Below are 23841 nucleotides of genomic sequence, written 5' to 3' on the forward strand. Positions count from 1 at the left end.
TAAACAAAATTAGGGCTCATGGGATTGGGGGTAATGTACTAGCATGGATTGAGGATTGGTTAACGGACAGAAAACAGAAAGTAGGATTAAACGGGTCATTTTCGGGTTGGCAGGCTGTAACTAGTGGGGTACCGCAAAGATCAGTGCTTGGGCCTTAGCTATTCACAATCTACATCAATGATTTGGATGAGGGGACCAAATGTAATATATCCAAGTTTGCTGATGATACAAAGCTGGGTGGGAATGTAAGTTGTGAGGAGAATGCAAGGAGGCTTCAAGGGGATACAGACAGGCTAAGTGAGTGGGCAAGAGCATGGCAAATGGAATATAATGTGGAGAAATGTGAAGTTATCCACTTTGGTAGGAAAAATAGAAAAAGCAGAGTATTTTTTAAAATGGTGAGAAATTGGGAAATGTTGGTGTTCAGAGGGACCTGGGTGTCCTTGTACACGAATCACTGAAAGTTAACATGCAGGTACAGCAAGCAATTAGGAAAGCAAATGGTATGTTGGCCTTAATTACAAGAGGATTTGAGTATAAGAGTAAAGACGTCTTACTGCAATTATATAGGGCCCTGGTGAGACCACACCTGGAGTATTGTGTACAGTTTTGGTCTCCTTACCTAAGGAAGGATATACTTGCCATAGAGGGAGTGCAACAAAGGTTCACCAGACTGGTTCCTGGGATGGACAGATTGAGTAGACTAGGCCTATATTCTCCAGAGTTTAGAAGAATGAGAGGTGATCTCATTGAAACATACAAAATTCTTACAGGGCTTGACAGGGTAGATGCAGGGAGGATGTTTCCCCTGGCTGGAGAGTCTAGAACCAGGGGTCACAGTCTCAGAATAAGGGGTCGGCCATTTAGGACTGAGATGAGGAGAAATGTCTTCACTCAGAGGGTGGTGAATCTTTGGAATTCTCTACCCCAGAGGGCTGTGGAGGCTCAGTCGTTGAGTATATTCAAGACAGAGATCGATAGGTTTTTGAATATTAAGGGAATCAAGGGATATGGGGATAGTGCAGAAAGGGGAGTTGAGGTAGATGATCAGCCAGGATCTTACTGAATGGCGGAGCAGGCTCGAGGGGCCAAATGGCCGACTCCTGCTCCTATTTCTTATGTTCTTATAAACACCGGCATAGATCTGTTGGACCGTATAGCCTGTTCCTGTGCTGTAAATTCTATGTACAGTAATCTCCCCCTTGCCATCTCTTCAACAAGCACCTCTTGCTTTCTGGATCCACTCCCCACTCAAAGGCCAGAAGTAAAGTTAGGAAAGTCTTCTACACGCAAGGGTGGCAGAAGTTTGGAACTCTTCCACAAATGGCAGTTGATGCTGGGTCAATCGTTAATTTTAAATCTGAGATTGATATGATTTCTGTTACCCAAAAGGTATTAAGGGATATGGGGCAAAGGCAGGTATATGGAGTTTGGTCGCAGATCAGTCAGTGAATGGCAGAACAGGCTTGAGGGGCTAAATGGCCTACTCCTGTTCCTATATATCCGAGAGAAGGAACCACTGACAATGTCAGCTAACATGGGAGCCAGGAAAGGGAGGAGAGTGATCAGGAATTGAGTGGATCCAGAAAGCAAGAGGTACTTCTTGTTGCAGCAGGGGCAAATGCAGGAACAACTGCAAAATGACAGGGAGACTGGGGGGAGGTGGTCAGGGGCTAGGAAGCAATTGTAGGAGAGGATGAAGCAAAGGTAGCTGCATAGATAGACTTGATCTCAGAAATGAAGAAATCCACGTGTTTCTCACTTGGTATTGAAGTGAGGATGTAAGGGGCAGGGGTTTCCGTAGGAGTCTTACTGTTGGGGTGGGAAGTGCCTAGTATTGCCTTTGCCTTCAGGGATCATTCTGGAGTAGGAGGTAATTTTGGCTGAGGAGATTGAGACACGGTAATACTTGATGTGGTCAAGCCAAATCTGACAATTAATGACTAGCTCGGTACTGCGTCCTGTGCGTAGTATTTACAGCACAGAAACAGTTCATTTAGCCCAACAGGTCCACACAAATTTATACTTCAGACTTGAGGGAGCAGCAGGAAATCAGGATGGGAAGCAGTAATTGATTTTCTGAGAATAAAGATGCTGTAGATAGAGCTGAAGGAGCAGCTTATCAGGGCAACAGCAGCAGTGTTGTGACAGTCAGATGGTCAAAGAAAAGGGAGGCTGAGCGTGAATTAGTACGGGATCTAGGGGAGGGTTTTTCCCCCTCCCCACAAGGGAATGGTGGGATGAGAGAAAGAGAAAGAAAGGAGATCTGGTTGGTGTAGAGATGGTTTCATTGGTGATCAGGACCTCTGGTGCAGAGAGGCTACAAGTGGTGACTACCACTTTAGGGTTTTTGGGGTAGCCAAGGATGTGTGTGGAGAGTTTATATGAAGGGCAAGATTGAGAGAGAAAAAAAGGAGGCCAAGTGAGTTTGAAGTAGCTAGAGGAAACCAGCATACTATACTGGCTGGTGGCTGCCCAGTCTAGTCACATTCTGAACAAAGCAACTGAGTTTTTAACATGAAATATGGATTTTAAGGACATACAAGTATACAGATTCTGAAAAATAAAAATGAAATCCAAAATCTTGAAATGCAGTGTCACTCTCCTCTCTACTGTAGAGCAATACTGGCTGAGGTTGGCTGAAGTACAATAGTAAGCCTGTCACATTGGACACTTTTCCTCTGACAAAACAGGATCAGGCCATCAATCATATAACCATAGATTCACACATCCTCCTTTACATGCAAATAAACCTTTACCACTTTTGTCAGCACAGATCGAAATTAAGCAAACAAGGAACAGTGGATATTGCAGACATCGGTGATCCACTTATATTTTACAAATTTAACTTCCTTCATTGTTTACCTGACACAATTCTGATTTTTAATTTAAAATGGAAGTTCATTTTGCTTTATAATAAAAAAATTAGATGTTCAGGTGCAGTACTTACAATATCACCCTAGTCACTCAGGTTCAGTCTCCTAAGCGTAACTTGTTTAGGTTCTGAAAGCTTCAGCAAGTACCTGGAACTCCCGGTGAAATGGGCTGATGGGCAGTCATCACAAGATGGTAAATGGCAAGGTCAGGTTTCAAGAGATTATCAAAAACGATTAACGTGCAAGTGGGGAGAAGACAATAACAAACCAGGAATGGGACAGGAGCAAGCTGCACTGGAAAAATAAATGGATGCACCTGGTGGACAGATAAACCATGGAAATACGAAAAACTTCTCACTTTTATACAGCATATGATTGTGAGGAGGATGGTTAATAAAACTGAAAAACACAAAGGTGGCTAGTTTACTTGTTTTCATTTCTTCTTAGCCAAATTACTGCACAGCATTAATGATCTCTATTGCGGCAACTGTCTGCTCACCTGTAAAGTACTTACATCAGTCATCAGGCTCTTAAACACTACTAGCTCGGACTTCAACTTTTCCACTTTCTCATTGAGTTCCTTCTGAATGGCTTCAGCTTCCTGAGAATCCTGAAATCACAAACACACAGCTGAGTTCTCAGACTCTTGACTTCAAGCCCAAAGTATCAATTCACAGAAAGCCATGGAACAGCTGCAAAAATGAAACAAAGTACAGGTTTAGTCATGATATCGCAATCAGGAAACCCAAAGTAGCACCAGCACAGCATCAACCAGAGAAAATCATCAATTAAACTCAGCGATCAAACCAACGCATCACTAAAATCGCTTTTTTGCGCAGCGAAAATCTTAAGATTGAAAGCCAGTATTACCCGTTTCAGACTTGCTATACAGTGACAATTAGAATAAAACATTTAAAAAGGTGATCCTAAATGGCATAGAAGGTTAAAACACTATCCACTCATCTCCGGGACCAAAGTTTAAATCTATCCCAGACCATGTCTTCTGAAATGAGCCTGAAACAACCGCAACCGAGTAATGTGAGGTCCATAATTTGCACTTGGGCATGGAGAGCATATTTATTGAAAGGTGCTGATGATACAAGAGTAAAAAGCAAACAGTAAGGAGGACTGTAAACAAGTTTAGGAGGACAGACATTAGCAGAATGGGCAGACAGGGGGCAGATGCAATTCAAAACAGAGAGGTTATGCATTTTTGGAGGTAAAACAAGAAATGGAAGAATAGACTCAATGGAAAAACACTGAAGGGTGTGGATGGAGAGAAAGTCCTAAAGCTCAAATACACAATTCTTTGAAAGTGCAAGTGCCGACAAATAAAGCCATAAAAAAGGCTAATAGTATTTTGGCTTTTGTAACTAGGAAGATAAAGTACAAGAGTGAAGATTTGTACAAGACAATGGCTAGGCCACTGTCAGAGTACTGTGTACAGTTTTGAACAACACATTATACAAAGAGCATTAAAGCCATAAGAGAACACACAACATAGATTCACAAGGAAGATGCCAGGAATGGGAAACTATAGTTATGAAGAGAGACTTGAAGGGGATACTGCCACTATTTCCACTGCAACAGAGAAGGCTAAGAGGAGATATAATTGTGAAGCTTTTTCATAGGGTGATTAGCAAAGAACGATTTCCTCTGGTTGTGGGGTCAATTCAAACTGGAGTATAAGGAGAAGTTGAGAGTTGTTGGAGCGTGGAATGCTTTGACACGGAGTGATTGAGGTGGAGACCATTTGCAGCTTTTAAAGGAAAATTGGATAAATATTTCAAGCAGAGGAAGCCGAGGACAATAGGGATAGAGCAGGATATTGGGATTAGGTTTGGATTACTTTTGCAAAGAGCTGTTAGACACAATGGGCTGAATGGCTTCCTCTATGATATAAACTTTTAGCGTTCTAATTCAACATTGAATTCCTATGTTTCCATCAAGTTCAAGGTGGAACTTAAAAGATATTTGACAGATAAAGGAATTATAGAATCATATTGCACAGAAGTAGGCCATTGTGCATGTGCTGGCTCTTTGAAAGAGCCACCAATTAGTCCTACTACCCTACACTTTCCCCATAGCTGTGCAAATTTCTCCTTCTCAAGTAGTAATCCAATTCCCTTTTGAAAGTCACGATTGAATCTGCTTCCTCCCTTTCAGGCAGTGCATTCCAGACCATAACAATTTGCTGCATTAAAAAAAATTCTCATCATTTCCCCCCTGGATCTTTTGCCAATTATCTTAAATCAGTGTCCCCTGGTTACCGACCCTTCTGCCAGTGGAAACAATTTCTCCCCATCTACTCTTTCAATTCGATTTGGACACAGGAATCAGAAGTAGAATTTCAAAATTTGCAGATGACACTGAATCTGGGTGGGGGGCGGGGATGGTGTAGTTAATACAGAGGAGGACTGCAACAAAATACAGGAAGACATTAATAAACTTACAGAATGGGCGTGTAATTGAAGTTCATTTGCCAATATACAAGTGCAAAGTCATAAATTTTGGAAGGAAGAGTAAGGGAGGCTACATACTCCTTGGAAAATAAGTGTCTAAATGGGGTAGAGAAGCAGAGGGATCCGGGGGTACAGATAGACAAGTCACTAAAAGTAGTGACGCAGTTAATAAGGCCATAAAAAAGAGCAAACCAAGTGCTGGGGTTCATTTCTAGAGCGATAGAATTGAAAAGCAGAGACGTTATGTTAAACTTGTATAGAACCTTGGTTAAGACCACACTTGGAGTACTGTAAACAGTTCTGGTCTCCATATTATAAAAAGGACATAGAGGCACTGGAGAAGATGCAAAAAAAGATTTACTAGAATTATATCAAAACTGAGAGGTTATACCGATCAGGAAATACTGAACAGGCTGGGGAATCTTTTCTCTGGGGAAAAAAAAGACTGCGGGGTGACCTGATAGAGGTCTTTAAGATTGTGATAGGGTAGACGTAGAGAAGATGTTTCCACTTGCAATCGAGACCAGAACTAGGGGCCATAATGTAAGATAGTCACTAATAAATCCAATAGGGAATTCAGGAGAAACTTCTTTACCTAAAGAGTGGTTAGAATGTGGAACTTGTTACCACAAGGAGTAGTTGAGGCGAATAGCATAGATGCTTTAAGAGGAAGCTAGATAAGCACATGAGGGAGAAAGGAATAGATGGATATGTTGATGGGGTTAGATGAAGAGGGTGGGATGAGGCTCATGTGGAGCATAAACACTGGCATGGACCAGTTGGGTTGAATGGCCTGTTTCTGTGCTGTAAATGCTTTGTAATCAGCAAAAGAAATTGAATTCCAGTCTTAATTTAGGCAGTGGGCGTCAATGCAGTCCAGATGGAATTTTTTTTTGGAACTAGAAATCCACCTAATCCCATATTACTGTGCACCCCCCCACCCCCCCCGCCCTCTGCAAAACCAATCCAAAGCACACATACACGAGACATCAAAAGTTCACTCGGATGTCTTGAATACCTCATAAAATATATAATTTTTATTATATCTTACCACCTGCAGTGCAGCTACAATCTCCTGCAGATGCTGTCTGAGACTGAGTTCTTCTTCCCATCTAAAGGCAGAAGACAGATAAGTATTGTTACTACAGGGATCATACCCACAATTACTGAATCAACAGGTTTCAACACAACACAGTAACAGCCTAAATAACAGTTATCACAGTACAGCAAACATTGACTTACACCAAAACTAATAACTGAACAAAAACAAAATCCCATAGGCTTTTGTTCAACTAGTGAGTACACCTCAGATTACCTGCTGCAGGTTACAACCCATTACCATGTCCCAACATTAGAAGCACCTCCAAATAAAACATATTTGCCATTACCTTCCTCAAATGTTATGTGCGCCAAGGATATATAGTTTTGCCTAGTAATTTGTCAAAATCAACATTCTCTCAACAATTCTATTCAGTAACTTGAACTTGTTTTGATGCTCATCCCTGCAAGTTAAAGTTTCTCTGAAGTCAAATGCAGAGCTGATTAGAAAAGCCTATCCCAACTCCTGATTACCCAGATCATTTAATCACCAAAGCAGCTCTAACAACAGGCAATGCTGCAACCACCAATGCCAGCCTTGCATTGTGGGTTGCCTCCCTGGTGGCAGGGTAGAGGATGTCACAGAATGGGTGCAGAACATTCTGCAGGGGTGGGGTGGGGGGGGGGGGGGGGGGCGGGCAGCAGGAAGAGGAACAACCAGAAGTCGTGGTCCATGTTGGAACCAAATGCAAATGACAGGAAAGAAACGGGTCGAGGGCCTACAGAGTTTCAGGAACTAGGGAGAAATCTGAAACATAGAAGATAGGAGCAGGAGTAGGCCATTCGGCCCCTTGAGCCTGTTCCGCCATTTATTGAGATCATGGCTGATCATCCAAATTCAGTATCCTGTCCCTGCCTTCTCCCCATATCCCTTGGTCCCGTTAGCCTTAAGAAATATATCTAACTCCTTCTTGAATATATTTAATGAATTGGCCTCAACTGCCTTGTGCGGTAGAGAATTCCACAGGTTCACCACTCTCTGGGTGAAGAAATTCCTCCTCATCTCTGTCCTAAATGGCTTACCCCTTATCCTTAGACTGTGACCCCTGGTTCTGGACTCCCCCGCCATTGGGAGCATCCTTCCTGCATCTAGTCTATCTAGTCCTGTTAGAATTTTATAAGTTTCAATGAGATCCCCTCTCATTCTTCTAAACTCTAGCGAATATAAGCCTAATCAACCCAATCTCTCCTCATACGTCATTCCTGCCATCCCAGGTATCAGTCTGGTGAATCTTTGCTGCACTCCCTCCAATGGCAAGAACATCCTTCCTCAGATAAGGTGATCAAAACTGCACACAATACTCAAGGTGTGGTCTCACCAAGGCCCTGTACAACTGCAGCAAGACATCCTTGCTCCTGTACTCGAATCCTCTCGCTATGAAGGCCAACATACCATTTGCCTTCTTAACCGCCTGCTGCACCTGCATGCTTACCTTCAGTGACAGGTGCACAAGGACACCCAGGTCTCGTTGCACTCCTTTTCCCAATCTATTGCTGTTCAGATAATAATCTGTCTTCCTGTTTTTGCCACTAACTGCGCCTTTCACGACCTCAGGAGGTCCCAAAGCACTTTACAGCCAATGAAGTACTTTTGAAGAGTAGTCACTGTTGTAATGTAGGAATTTGAAATAAAGCGGGTTAATGAGAGGCTGGAGAATTGGCGCAGGAGGGAGGGCTTCAGATTCCTGGGATATTGGCACCAGTTCTGGGGCAGGAGGGACCTGAACAAGGTGGACAGGTTGCATCTGAACAGGGCTGGGACCAATGTCCTTGTGGGGAGGTTCACTAGTGCTGTGGGGGTGGGTTTAAACTAATCTGGTGGGGAGAGGGGCACCAGGATGAAGCATCAAAAAGGAGAAATAAGATACACAGAGGACTGCGAGAGACAAACAGCATTAGAATAAAGAGTAGTCCAGAAAGAGTTAGAGTTAAGGAGCAGAAGTGGAGCAGTTACTATAGATCACCAAATAGTGGGAAGGAGATTAGCAACCCTGCAGTCCTCCAGCACTACTCCTGTATCCAATGAGGATTGAAAGATTGTGACTAATGCCTCTGCTATTTCTACCGTTGCTTCTTTCAGCAACCTAGGATGCATTGCATCTGGACCAGGTGACTTAGCAATAAAGTTCCATTTTTATTACAAGGTATTCTGGGATTTTTATTGCAAAACTGTGCCTATTATTTTGTGAAAACCTTAAATGAGTGGCCTTTATTTTACATACATTCCTTTACCCATGTACTAAAATTTTAATCCCATACCATATGCAAGACTCAAGTTGGAGGTGGGTACCTGGAGATGGAATTTCCTGCTTATTTGCACCGAGAGGCACGCGTAAATGGAAGGTAAATACCCAGCGTAAAATATCGAGGAGACTTGGGTATGTGTTATGCTCGTAATTACGCTACACCTATCAGTTGATTCATGCCCCCGAACACATCTCTGCTCAATCATCGGGGCGGAGCCATTCACGCAAATTTCCTGCAATTACAATGGTTCGAGAAGGGTGTAAAATTACACCCAGAATTTAAGGCGCAGCAAAAAAATTAATTATTTGTGTTGTTTTATTGAAATGTTTTCAAAGCAATTAAAAGCCACTCACTGTGGGTCACGTTAATAATTGGGAAGTTTCCAAGATTGTATGTTCTTAAACATGCTGCGCCTAATGTGCATGAATGGCTTGAAACTTTAATTATCATGACTAAAAATAGATTTCCACGTAATTTTCCACATAACTTCCCAATTGCATCCCCACAGGAAATTCCACCCCTAGGATTTAGCAATAATGGGGAGCGAAGGTGGGGTTTAACTAGGAGCAATCCTGGGCTTCAGTAGCACTGAGGGAATGACCCTGGTGTTTGATAGACTGGGAAGGGGTTGATGAGGTTTGACTGCAATAGGATAGGTGTTCTTATGGCCTGTGGAGGGGGAATATGGAGTCTGGAAAACCATGAAAGGGGAACCCGAGGTTTAGCAGAACAAGGGTGTGCTCTTAAATCCCTCTGATCTTCCGCATCACCCAGCTTTCCCCTAAAGTATAATTACAAACCAAAATGTACCACTCACTTTTACTGCACATTAAATTCCATCTGCCGCTTTTTATTCCAATGCAGCTTCCTTTGGTCTTAAAATAGTAAGCATAAAAAATAGTTGCAAGTATGATCTACAAAATTGGACACCACTCCTCTAGCCCCATATCCAATCATTGATGCACATGGTGAACAGAAACGGTCCCAGAACACAACCCGGTGGGACACCGCAACACATTTCCAACCACTGAGAAACTACTCTTATTACTACCGTCTCCTCCCTTCGAACCAGTATTTAATCCAACTTGCAACCTACCCTAAATTAAATACCCCTTAACCTTAATAGCATCCTGCATGGTGCCCTGTGGAAGGCTTTCAGAGAGTCCATGTACAACACAAAGACTGCATTTTCCCACCCACATCAGTCGCCTCAATGAACTCAATCAGGTCTGTCAAGCACGATCCTCCTTTCTGAAATCTGTACTGGTTGCTTCCAATAATTTTCTCTTCATAGATATTTATTAATTTCATCTATAATTGAAGATTCCAAAAGGTTTCCTGCTATAAATGTTAAACCAACTGATCTGTAATTACCTGAGTTAGCTTGGTCCCCCTTTTCCAAGAGATCTGTGCAAACATCGAATTTAGTGTTTTGTTATTGGTTTCTGGACACGTGTCTGTGTCTGTCTGTCTGTCTGTCTACTGCCTCTTTCAGCTGTCACTAATCAGAATGTTGACATTTTCTAACCATCAACAAAGACAAGCAAAGTTCAACCCATCTGTAAAATTCTGAGAAAGTTTTTAAAAATAACATTTATATTTGTACAATTAAAAATAGCCTTTGACTTTATTTAACAGCATCCCTGCTGCCTCCCAGTTTAACACAGCAAATTCACAGCTTCCGATTTCACTGAGTCTCTGTCAGAAATGGTAAAATAACCCAAACAGAGGAAGGCAACAGACATTTACATTAGCAGTTGTCATCTGCTCATCAGTTTCTCTGGGCTAGGGGGAGAAGATAAGAAAAAGAGAACATGAGCTGGATTTGGTTTTCAGATATACTGCATTGTCCACTCTTCTTTCAGAGGACAACTCAAACCCACACATTTGCACAGGAGGCAAACACTCACTCCTTCCCCAACATGCATACAGCTGTGATTGGTTTAAATCCTGGTGAAGAGTTCAGATAGATAAGACAAAGACAGACAGAACTTCGTAATTCCAGAGTTCACAGACCTCACCTCCATTGACATATGTTACATCATTAAATTCCAACTTTGTATAATTATCCCTTTATCTAGGCAGTAAAGCACAATACCACAAGTCAGTTAGCAACAGAACTGTAGTTTCAATGATTCAACACCACAAGACTTGCGAACAAGAAAAAGGTCCTAAGTAAACATTAGTCACATTGAGATCACCTGCAATATAGAATACTCTCTTCTGTTCAGCTGTCACTTTCTCTGCCCTTCAAAGTGAATATTAAAGCCCCCAAGATGTTACTCAAAGTTCTGCGTTCTGACTAAAATTTCTCACAACAAATTCCATTGGAAACAGAGTAACTGTTCACTGATCTCACAGCATTTGTCGGACATTGTTAGCATAGAGTGGCTGCCTTAGTTACCTCCAGATCTATAACCAGTGCACACTTAAAAAAAATATTCTTCACTACACCGTGAAGACAAAAAAAATATTCTTCACTACACCGTGAAGACAATAAAAATATTCTTCACTACACCGTGAAGACAATAAATGTGAATTTTTCCCCCCTCCCCGATATATCCACAGATCAAGTTTATTTGCACACTTTCTTCCTACCAGGTTAATCTCCATTTATCCAATTTGAGAAATTAGATATAGATTGACAAAAAGTTTTATAACCCCGCAAGTGCGTGCTGTTCCAAGATAGTTGACGACATTAAAATCTTCTGTCCCAGGCATGTCATTCTGAAGCCAAACTGACCCAATCCCAACGATAGTCCCATGCAGGGGATGCAGCGGAGAAGCCAGTTCACCACCACAGGGAGCGTCATCTCAAGTTACTTACACACCTTCTACAAGCCAACTTCACAGCAATGGCCTGTTTCTGTGCTGTAAATACTATAACATAATATAACGCTGATGGGAGTAGGGTATCAGACTGTCTACTCAACGAGGAGCAGTACACGGTAGATGAGATGGAAGGCAGTAGGAAGCAGAGAAAATACCTCCAAAAAGGGCGTCCTACCATTAACAGCGCCATTTTAAAAAAGCCTGTTTTGACCCATGACGTCAAAGTAGGATTTTTCTTCGTGTGGATGCTCTTTGTTCATACTTAACAGTACCACAGTAATTGTATTCTCTCCTAGACCAGCTGTAGGTGAGAATACACGCCCTAGCATGTGCCACTAGTTTTTCCAGGGAATTAAAATAGTGGTGGAACCTTAGCTCAAGGCAAAAGTTAAAGTTTACAATATCAAAAATGCATTACTCACGTTAGGTTTCAGCCCCACCCTGCCCAGTACATCAATCATTCAATTATTTTCAATTATATCCAGATGTACATGCAATCCACAAGATAAAACCTATAAAGGCTCCCATCTGGGTCAACACCATTGACGTGTTTGATCAGACACACCTTGGGAGAAAATTTCTGTGTTACAACTTGTCTGAAGAATTTAGAATGAGGCAGAATCGCTAAACATATCAACTGAAAGAAGACTGAACTATCATTGCCTCCTCCCAGTATCCACTAAGCATCTGGCACATTTGAAAGAGCAAACAAATTTGAAAGAACTTGCATTTATACAGCACCTTTCACTAACACATAACATCCAAAAGTGCTTCTAAAATGTAACCAGTGCTTTAATGTAGGGAGCTAATTGGTGCACAGCAAGGTGCCACAAACAGCAATGAGATAAATGACCAGATTATCTGTTTCTGATGTCGTTGGCTAGGGTACTAAGAGAACTCCCCTGCTCCTCTTCAAATGGTGTCATGGGATTTTTACATCCACCTGAAGGAATGGACTGGGCCTTGGTTTAACATCTCATCTGAGAGACAGCACCTCAGTGCAGCACTCCCTCAGTATTGCACTGAAGTGTCAGCATGGATTATTTGCTCAAGTCTTTAGCTTGAATCCACGACCTTCTGACTCAGAGGCAACAGTGCTACCCAAGATCGTCACTGCACGTAGCGTTAGAAATATAGAAACAGGAGGAGGCCATTCAGCCCTTCGAGCCTGCTCCGCCATTCAGTTAGATCTGTACTTCAACTCCATTTACCTAACCCATATCCCTTGATCTATTGACTTCAGTCTTAAAAGCTCCAATTATCCCAGCATCCACAACCTTTTGGAGGAAGAGAATTCCAGATTTCTATACCCCACATGCATTGTTGTGTGATCACATGATGAATGTTATTACATGTTTGACAATATTAAGTTATTTGTGCCTTTCAGTCACATTGCACATGTATGAAAATGAGAGCGCTGTGCTGTCGGGTGCAGCAGCATGAATCGTTTAAAATTCTTTGGCCAGATATAAAGGAGCCACATGCCTATGTAAACCACAGACCCCCTTAATAGTTATAAGTAACTTTCTAACCTGCAGCTATTTGTTCCACATTCTCCAGCCTGATGTCATTGGGATAAATTTACCTCATTACCGAATGCAGCATTCGTACATTACTCACGTCACTCATTGTTCACTCAGCATCCAGTGCTTTACATCTATATTAAATTTCACTTAATGGGAGCGTTTGGTTCATTTTCTGTGATCCATTTATCCCCAACTTATATTCTCTACATTACTTGGAACATAAAATAACTTTAATTATTATTCTTACGCTGCAGCAGAAATACTTGCATTCATAGAAACATAGAAGCAGGAGTAGGCCATTCGGCCCCTCGAGCCTGTTCCGCCATTTAATGAGATCATGGCTGATCATCCAAATTCAAATACCCTGTCCCTGCCTTCTCCCCATATCCCTTTAGCCTTAAGAAATATATCTAACTCCTTCTTGAATATATTTAATGAATTGGCCTCAACTGCCTTCTGTGGTAGAGAATTCCACAGGTTCACCACTCTCTGGGTGAAGAAATTCCTCCTCATCTCAGTCCTAAATGGCTTACCCCTTATCCTTAGACTGTGACCCCTGGTTCTGGACTCCCCCGCCATCAGGAGCATCCTTCCTGCATCTAGTCTGTCTAGTCCTGTTAGAATTTTATCAGTTTCCTCATTCTTCTAAACTCTAGTGAATGTAAGCCTAATCGACCCAATCTCTCCTCATACGTCATTCCTGCCATCCCAGGTATCAGTCTGGTGAATCTTCGCTGCACTCCCTCCTTGGCAAGAACATCCTTCCTCAGATAAGGCGACCAAAACTGCACACAATACTCAAGGTGTGGTCTCACCAAGGCCCTGTACAACTGCAGCAAGACAGCCTTGCTCCTGTACTCGAATCCTCTCACTATGAAGGCCAACATACCATTTGCCTTCTTAACCGCCTGCTGCACCTGCATGCTTACCTTCAGCGACTGGTGCACAAGGACACCCAGGTCTTATTGCACTTCCCCTTTTCCCAATCTATTGCCGTTCAGATAATAATCGGTCTTCCTGTTTTTGCCACCAAAGTGGATAATCTCGCATTTATCCACATTATACTGCATCTGCCCAATCACCCAACCTGTCCAAATCATACTGGACTTATCAGTGTCATAAAAGAAACACAATCATGAATGGCATTTAAAAAATCTCTGCTTATAAGCCTGAATATAACTCCTGAGCGGAGATATTCATCATTACGCTATGGTCTAGAACACATTTTATGAAAATAGCACTATCTAATACGTGTTTTCTAGAATTGGATACAGCCTCAGTTGCCCATTGTTCTTATACCCCTGAATGTATACAATCATTTTCATTCCCAAGGCTGCCCTCTCCTGTCTGCAGTTACCTCACAATTTTCTGCCTCTAATCTCTTTTCCTAGGTGTAAGCTATGGGATAAGTCACCTTGTACAAAATGAAGAGGTGCATTACAGATAAGGCTACGGTCTTGCATTTGGGATTGGGAGTCACAACTCCTGCAAATGTAAAGAGGGCCCTAGAAATGAATACAGCGAAGGATGTTAAGCACAAACAATTCCTCTAGTCTAACAATTAGAGGAAGTTAGAATTTTAAACAATAAAAATGGCAGTGAAATTGAAGGTTAGTACTGTAAATATACACTATTATGCAATTTGCTTGCTCTTTTACAGTTTAATAAATGTGTTTGCCAGTTAAAGCTTTAATGAAAGTTTACTATAATATTATTTATAAAGTTCCAAAGACCAAGAAGATCAGGTGATAAAACCAGTAGCTGAAATAAACAATGAAGGATTTCAGTTCATTCCCTAAGCAAATACAAATTTACCTAGATATCATGGCAAATGAAAACACACTTCTCTCAGGGACATAGGGAGCTAGACCTCATCTACAAGATTAGTCTGAAACACGGAAGCCAAAAGTATCGAGTTAATAAAGTAAAGGGACTCCAAAACATAACACTAATCATTAGCATTCGGGTCAGAAAGAACTGCAATGTACGATTCCAATTCTCAAGAGCCCTACTACAAGTGGGCCTCTTTGTAAACAAGCTCAGTTCAAAAGAATTTTCAGCTCCAATAAATGAAAGGTTGATGAGAACTCCAAGCCTGGTCCAACATAACCACGCCATTGACATTTGTACAGCAAAACGAAAACTGGGGCAACCGAACAAAAAAGCCTCATTGAGCGAATATTAAAGGCCAATTGTACTATACATCTTTCATTGGCGCAATGAAAAAAGCTAGTAAATTGACGGTATAAGTAGAATAGCGATTTAAATGCAACTTATCTTGGTGTTAGTTTTACATTAGTGCAAAGTGAACTTTTTCAAAAGCGAGAACTTATTAAACTTTATATAACTTGTTAATCCTGGCAAAAAGTCAACTGTCCTGTCAGTGCGTCACGAACCTTATAAATACATGGGCAATGGTGACTGGTGCTCTGTACATGCACATTTGCGTTCCCTGAACAGAGAGTGATATAGAGCCTGCCCTGCAACTCGATAATGCCAGTTCATGCGGTCAGCATCAAAATCCGTACCTTCAGTTTTTAAAACTGCCATTATAGAACTGACACCCAACAAGACTGCCAATATCTGTGCTCACATGTACATATTTCTGGAGCGTTACTGCTCTGCAAACCAAGCTTCTGGTAGCAGTGTGCACCGATTTTCATAGATTGCTCCCAACATTGCAAATTACAGTAATGGGAGTATTTCCAAATTACACCACTTCCAAGAAATGACAGCAGGACAACTTCTGACTGGTACTTCCAATCTGGTGTACGCCTCAACCTGGTCCAGTGGCGTGCCTGGTGTTAGCTAGCTAGTCTTACTGATCTAATATGCAGATTTTATTTGCATTTGAAGGTAGTTTTACTTTATTCTCTAATTCCTCTGTGGGTTAGTATGTTGTCAACTTGGCTCAGCCGGTTGCATTCTCACTTGTGCGTCAGAAATTTCAAGCCCCACACCAGGACTCGGTTGACACTCCAGTGCGCTACTGAGGGACTGCTGCATTATCAGAGGTAGTGTCCTTGAGACGAGGTGTTAAACTGAAGTGCCATTTGCCTATTCAGGTGGTTGTAAAAGTAGGTTATTTTCCTATGGAAGTTCCATTTTGAAGAAATGCACATTTGCGTTCCTTTCATTCTCCTCTCTCACCCCCCACCCCACCCCCCCCCCCGCCGCCCACACACAGATAGGGCCAATAAGTTTGAATTGGATACAGTTTTAGGTTTAACGCCAGTTTTCCCTTCATTTTTGAAATTACTAACCAGTTGTGTTTAATCCATGTTCTAACACGCTTTTGGATTTTGGGCTGCTGTTGGAATAGATGCTTTGTGCTAATGAAACCCATGTACAGCACTCCCTACTAAACAATAAACAAATCTACCAGCACAAAGCACTGGGCATCTTAACTAATTACAAAGATAACTTATCAGGAAGCAGAGAAACGTTCTTTTCAAATGCTGCCCATCAAGAGTGAGATGTTAAACATTCACAACCCATGTAAAGTCAAAATATCTAAAAGAAACATGCTGGTAACCCAGCACAGGCACGATGGGCCAAATGGTCGTCTTCTGTGCTGTACGATTCCATGATCCCATCATTTATGCATCAAATTCCTACCCACAATTCCCATGTGGGACAAGGCGAAAATCAGTGTATTACTGGGAAAGGTTAGTTACAGGAAGGTCAGGATTAGAATATAGCTTGATCCAGCCAAATGCCACAAGTGGGTGTGAAATTTGTTGATGATGGAGGAATGTAATTCTGTAGGAGTACCTGGAGGATGTGGTAGAGCCATTACTGGATAGGTATTCAAAAGGACACTATTAAAGAAGTTAATAGAAAAGTCACAAAGCCCAAATGGTATCTATCCTAAACTACTGGAGGAGGTTGGGGAAGAGGCACGAACCGCAAAACAGAGATCATGCCAAAGGATTGGAGGGTGGCAAGTATTATAGCCCTGTTCAAAAAGGGAAAAAAGGTAAGCTAATTATACACTAATTAGTTTTACTTTGGTTGAGAGTAAATTAATTTCTAGAGTCCATAATACAGAACAAAATTTGTTAAAGACGTAGGTTAATCATGGCTCTGGTACTTAATGAACTTAATTGTTTTTTTTCAGGAAATCCGGATGTACAGATAAAGAGAATGTGATTGATGTGTGCATGGAATTTTAGAAGGTATTCAATAAGGAGCCACATGAGACTTATGGTGTACCCAGAGATCTGTACTGGGACCTCTTGTTTGACATTTGCATAAATTTTAAACACAAAAATATTAAAATTTGTGGATACCACCAAATTAGAGCATTGCAAACTGTGATGAAGAGTACAAGAGCTAGAGCAGCAGAGTGGGCAGATAAAGCTCAATGCAGATATGCTTAGTACATTGAGGAAAACAGTGGAAGTACAGTTCCCACCACTTAAGCCGTTTACACTTATCACAGGCAGCCATCTATAATTGGGCAAATAGTACTAATTATTTGCCAGTACCATAGGGGTCAATTACAACAGCGGCACTTACAACATATTAAGCACTCCAGCTATTTTAGGCAGTTAAATAGGTTCTTCAATAAATTTAGACTTTGCTAATCCCCTCTATTTGTGAAAACAGCTCTGTCTTGAAAATTGGATCCATCAAAGGCATCAATATAGAGCCATGAAGCGGGTGTGGAAAGAAAGAAACGCACAATCGAAACCCACCGTGAATTCATAGGCTGCCGTTTAACCTAAATATTGTTTCATTTCAGCCCGTCGAGAATATGTTAGTTAGCTTCAGTCTGTTAGAGCAACACAAATTGCTGTCAAAATAACAGCTAGGCTAATAGCGCTTACTGTTGTTTAAGTGCAAACGTCACAGCAACTTCAGGCGAGAACAGATGCGCGATTAAAACGCAGAAATCGAGACGTTGCTGTCAAAGATGCGCCGCTCCACTGTTAGCTTTGAGAGAATGGCGTCTGGCTCCCCATTCAAATGCATTGAGCAGTGTGAAGGTCTTATACTTGCATGGTAGATGCGAACTAAACCCACCACAGAAAGTTAAGTCATCATTTCAAGTATATGTACACTTTTAACGATGTGGTATGTTTTAATTACTGCCGATCAACCGCTCGGGCACTGAAAATTAACTGTTACAAGTGTGGAGTCTCATTCATTCATGTTTTAATTGTTGTTGAGATTTTTTTTTTTTTTTTTTTAATTTAAATTACAAATGTATTTTTTACTTTCTTTATTCTCACTGTTAATCCAATCTTTCTTTCCCCCTCTATTTCTTTTTCTGTACCCAATTTGACATTGAATTCACCATTCTAACTTATACTTCCTTGTTCACACCTTGTGCTGTTCATTTCATAATCTTTCAATCTGATTGGTTAAGGAGATACACAGTTGCTTGCCCTGTAGAGGGTGTTGTGCCGTTTCCATCTCCCACTTCCAGCAACTTGCCACGTAAAATATCATGGAGATTATCAGGCAACGGCAAGTCTAATTAACGGCAGGCACAGTTTGTTGACCGGGTACAGACCTATTATGGCTTATAGCGGGCGAATCATATTAACACTAACGTACTCGCTATAAAGTGTTGTGGACTGTAGATCTTAAATGATAAGAATCAAGAGTGGAGGAACAGAAAGATTACATCCCTGAATTTTCACCCTACAACTATTTGGTGCACCCTAACACAATTCAGCTGGGTGCTTTTCATTCTCTATTAGCTTAATTTACTGCTGTACTGGGGCAATAAATCTTAAAACAAATGCAGGACATTGTGAATGAGCTAAAGTATTTGTACCAGCACTGGCTCTTGAAGTAATTAATACCTTTTATTACAATACCCAACCCAAAGAGGTTACATTGAACACATTTCTTTCATCCACTCCCTGGTATTTGCTGAAGTCATCCATATTTTATTCTAGGTGTAACCTGCAATGCAAAAGTGAATTTACCTCAATGACCATACAGGATTGCAAAAGTTAATCTATTGTAGTTGATGAGTGAATTTTAAACAAATCCAACAGGATTTCATTGAAGCCGACCGACTGTTCAGAACGATGTTGAGCTCTACTGAGGCAGAGGAGGATTGTTCTGCAGTTGCAGAGATTTAGGTTTTACAGAGTTAAACAAAATGACAAATACTTGGATTAATTTTCTGCATTCATATTGCTTGAAGCAGGCAGTTGTCATCCGACGTATTTTTTTTTTATCTGCACAACATATGCATACACACATAGTTAACAAGAGACTTCCTGATTTCTTTTATTTAAATAGAAGATTGTTTTAAAAGGCTAAAATTCATAATTTACTCCAGGCTCTGCAGAAAGCAGGATTCCATACAAAGTCTCAACTTTTTACACAATTGAACGGTTCACAAAGTTGTGTAACTGACAAATACCGGATTCATAACCTGTGTTCTAAGGTAGCTTCCACCTCCCTCAATTATCCAACCTAAAATGAGAATATTTTAAAAGTGCATTATTAATTGCACATTACCCTTCCACTCCAAGAAAGGTGATGTCACTTAATTTTGGGAGATTACTTAAAATATCCTTATCACTGCACAGCTACAATACATTAGAAACCATCTACCACATCATGAATATGACTTTCCCACATACAGTACATGACTCTATACATAAACATGAAGTCTGCCTGAAAAGTGTAACAAATTACTTTTTTTGGCAATCAGGTGTCACACAAAAATCACCTCAGATGTCTCAGGAAACTGCACATGTACAATTTTCATTTACCTGATAAAACTCAGAGCACAAGCAGTAATAGTTTCTTTACACGTAGGTTAGCAGGTTTAACTAGGAATAATGATCTAAAGTCCGAAAATCTAGGCTCCTTTTAGCTCATATTACAGGATTGACACATTTCATGACCCTCACACGTGCGTGGGGGATACTGCTGGAGTTTAATTAGCCAAAATCTGCTTCCCTTTTGTCCACTTGTTTGGGCACTGGCTTGTTGTGTTATTTGCAGAGTGGGAAGAATCAAGCCCCCCAGCCCCACCCTGGACGATCATTCCAGGCCCATCAATGTTGATTCTTCTCAAGAGTACCCTGGAATATTGCAGAGCTGTCTGGCTCATGTATCAGATTACTGAGTCTGCCACAGAGGATAACTGAGTTTCAATCTTCCATGGCTAGGCATATTACCGTGGAGCAAACTTGACCCTTAAAAAGGGCCCTGCTTACATCTCCCATCCCTCCAAGGAGATAGTCACTAATTGGCTGAACCAACAAGCGGGAGTTTGAGCCCTTGATACAGAGAGTGCAGGTACCAGGAACCCTTGTGTATGGTGAGCAGCATAATTCACTAAAAAATGAATCAACAATTAGGACAGATGTTCCTTATATCTTACAATCAAAACCTTCCAGACCCTCTAGAATGGTAGAGAGCCATAATACCACACTGGAGGCACCACCGCCATATCCTACTAGGTAGCCCACTGTTCAGGATGGCCAATAGAGTGGACGAGAGTTCAGAGTAAGAGCATTTGCAATTCTTTCAGTAATGTGTGCACTATGTGATTCTGTTCCTCTTGATACCATCTAATATATCCAAATTAGACATCAAGTAGGATCAGTGATGGTGGAAAACTGCGTACAGTTCTGGTCACCACATTACAGGAAAGATGTGATTGCACTAGAGAGGGTACAGAGGATATTTACGAGGATGTTGCCAGGACTGGAGAATTTTAGCTTTGAGGAAAGATTGGATAGGCTGGGGTTGTCTTCTTTGGAACAGAGGAGGCTGAGGGGAGACTTAATTGAGGGTGTATAAAATTATGAAGGGGCCTAGATAGAGTGGTTAGGAACGACCTATTTTCCTTAGCAGAGGGGTCAATATCCAGGGGGCATAGATTGAAAGTAATTGGTAGAAGGATTAGAGGGGAGTTAAGAACTTTTTTCACCCAGAGGGTGGTAGGGATCTGGAACTCACTGCCTGAAAGGGTGGTAGAGGCAGAAACCCTCATCATATTTAAAAAGTAGCTGGATATGCACTTGAAGTGCCGTAACCTACAGGGCTACGGACCAAGAGCTGGAAAGTGGGGTTAGGCTGGATAGCTGCTCTTCAGCCGGCGTGGACACGATGGGCCAAATGGCCTCTTTCCGTGCTGTAATTTTTAATGAAAACCTTGCATGACTCCTCTTTTGAGTGAGACACGCTCAGTCTCCCATTAATTCATCTCCATACCTTCCTCACGAGGACCACATTAGACATTAAATTGAAAGTCTTATGAAAACCTTAAAGAAATATAAATTGGTTTCCATTGAGCCTTACAATGTTTCACCATCTTATGTAAACCAATTTAATAACCCATGTATTCCTCAACAGAATAAAATGAATCACGATCCTTTTTGATCACACTATGGACCTACAAAGAAGGGTCCAATGCGAAGACTTAAATAATCTCTCAATATCAGAGATTGGTTGATAGTTTTCAATCTCACCAGGTGCCCCCTTACTGCTCAATAGGATAGAAACCACAAATGCACTGGAACATGGTCGTGACTGCCTCAAACAGAATCTACCTCCCAATCCCAGTAGAGCATCTCAAAGGAAAGTCAGCAATTCTTAGCACCGATCTCTAATACCATTACTTCCAACCCGCAGCACTACCTTCTGCCAAATATTTCAAACTTGTAAAACAACATCTTCAGAACACAAGCTGGAGCCTAATCATAAACAGACCACTGTAACTGCCAATATAAAAAACATGCATATGCAATACTTGATCGCTACATAGCAAAATCACCCGGGTTTATTTTCTGTAACTCCCTAAGCATCCTCTCTACTTATTAAATGAAACATTCAGTCAGTTGGCTCCTAGTTTCAATCGTGTTACCAGTAAGCTGCCTTCAACTATTTAACTTTGAAGAATTACAATCCTCAGCCCACTGTCAGCAGTGTACCCGAGGCTGCTCATTTATCAGTCAGTCTCCCAGCTGCTCCCCGACATTGCGCCAAGCTCCGCAGTAAAAGCGCTCACTCACTTTTTCCTGTAATCATCCCGCTCCCGCTTCACTTTGGCCAGCACATTGTACAGGGCTCGCAGCTCGGGGGTGATGGTGTCGATCTGAACACCGACTCCGTCCGGGTGGGTCCAAGACACGCCGGGTCCCTGCACCGTTTCCAGGCCGCCTCCCACCTTCCTGATGTGCGTGAAGCTCCAAATGGTCCCGGGGAGGCGGCTCGGGTAATGGTGATGGAGCAGAGAGGCCGAGCCGGGGGAGTAGCTGGAGCCGGCGCCGGGGGAGTAGCTGGAGCCGGGGGAGTAGCTGGAGCCGGCGCCGGGGGAGTAGCTGGAGCCGGCGCCGGGGGAGTAGCCGGAGCCCGGGGTATATCCGGAGCCGGACCCGGGAGTGAAACCGGAGCCGGAGCCCGGAGTGTAACCAGAACCGGAGCCCGGAGTGTAACCAGAACCGGAGCCAGAGCCCGGAGTGTAACCAGAACCGGAGCCAGAGCCCGGAGTGTAACCAGAACCGGAGCCAGAGCCCGGAGTGTAACCAGAACCGGAGCCAGAGCCCGGAGTGTAACCAGAACCGGAGCCAGAGCCCGGAGTGTAACCAGAACCGGAACCAGATCCGGGCGTGAAACCGTTACTCGGCGTGTAACCGGAGCCGGTACCGGGCGTGAAATTAGAACCAGGGGTATAACCGGAGCCAGCACCGGGCGGGTAACCGGAGCCAGAACCCGGCGTGAAATTGGAGCCAGGGGTATAACCGGAGCCGGCACCGGGCGTGTAGCCGCCGGAGCCGGGCGTGTAACTATAGCCGCCGATTGAGTAACCGTAGCCGGAGCCGGGCGTGTAGCCGCCGGAGCCGGGCGTGTAGCCGCCGAAGTCCAGTCGGGTCTGAGTGGCCACGGCCCGGGTGCGGCCGAGCCGGCTCCTCCGCGGCTCCTGCGCCGCCTGCAGCTGCTTCTCCAGCAGCTTGTTGCGCCGCTCGAGCTCGTGGACCTTGGCCAGGAAGCAGCGGAAGCGCAGGTTGAGCGTCTTGAGGTGGGTGATGTTGGAGCCCAGGTCATTGCGCAGCGCCAGGGTGACGGGGTTGGGCTCGGACAGGCCAGACAGGCCGCAGCTCAGCAGCGGAGGCATCGCGGTCGGGTTCATGTTCGCGCCGATGCTCGAGGCTCAGTGAAGCGGACAGCAGCCCATGGCCCGGGGGGAAAAAGCCGAGAGACGAGCAGGGCGCGGCCTGGGCCGCGGGTGCCGGGTGTGCGGGGCGCAGTGTCGGAGGGGCTCGCTTGGCGCTGCGATTTGGGCCTCACGCCCTGCCTCGTCAGTCACTTCGGAGCAAAGTAGCGTCGTGTCCGGCTTCAGGGCGACTGTAACCCGCACCGGCAGACAGAGAGGTGGGACCGCCGCTGGGCGGCATCTTCCTGCGGCTCCTCCTCCCGCCGCGCGCGTCCGCGGACTGGGCGCGCACCCGAGTATTGATGCACGTGTCCGCGGACTGGGCGCGCACCCGAGTATTGATGCACGTGTCCGCGGACTGGGCGCGCCCGTCCGAATGTTGACGCGCGCTCCCTCCCTTCCCTGGCCGCTCCCGCGCTGGAGCAGGTGAGGGAGACTCGGAACACCGAAACTCCAGAATTTTTTCCGCCTTTCTTTCTCTATTCTCCTTTAAGCCGCTCCTTAAAACTTACCTCACACTCCTAATATCTTCCCGTTCTGTGGAAAGGTCATTGAAACGTTAACTCTGCTTTTCCTCTCTTCACAGATGCTGCCTGACCTGCTGAGTATTTCCAGCGGTTTCTGGTTTTTTATATCTAATATCTCTTTCTGTGGCTGGGGGT

At 43.2% G+C, this 23841-nt stretch overlaps 1 protein-coding gene across 2 annotated transcripts in view; it reads right to left on the reverse strand.

Moving 5' to 3' along the window:
- Positions 1-23476, reverse strand: part of LOC147100645 (intermediate filament family orphan 2-like) — a 43061-nt gene extending 19585 nt beyond the window's left edge. The window contains exons 1-3 of one of the 2 annotated variants that reach the window (XM_085967116.1): positions 22038-23476; positions 6390-6450; positions 3391-3486 (exon numbers count right to left, since the gene is read on the reverse strand). In XM_085967116.1, the coding sequence (XP_085823242.1) occupies positions 3391-3486; positions 6390-6450; positions 22038-23155 (1275 nt within the window). In that variant the 5' untranslated portion in view covers positions 23156-23476. Of the gene's footprint in view, positions 1-3375; positions 3487-6389; positions 6451-22037 lie in introns of both variants that reach the window. The other variant, XM_085967115.1, reaches the window with a different exon arrangement.
- Positions 23477-23841: the final 365 nt, after the last annotated feature.

Source organism: Somniosus microcephalus, chromosome 25 (genome assembly GCF_052327205.1).
Source record: "Somniosus microcephalus isolate GS21.2 chromosome 25, FLI_Smic_1.0, whole genome shotgun sequence".
Classification (NCBI taxonomy): domain Eukaryota; kingdom Metazoa; phylum Chordata; class Chondrichthyes; order Squaliformes; family Somniosidae; genus Somniosus; species Somniosus microcephalus.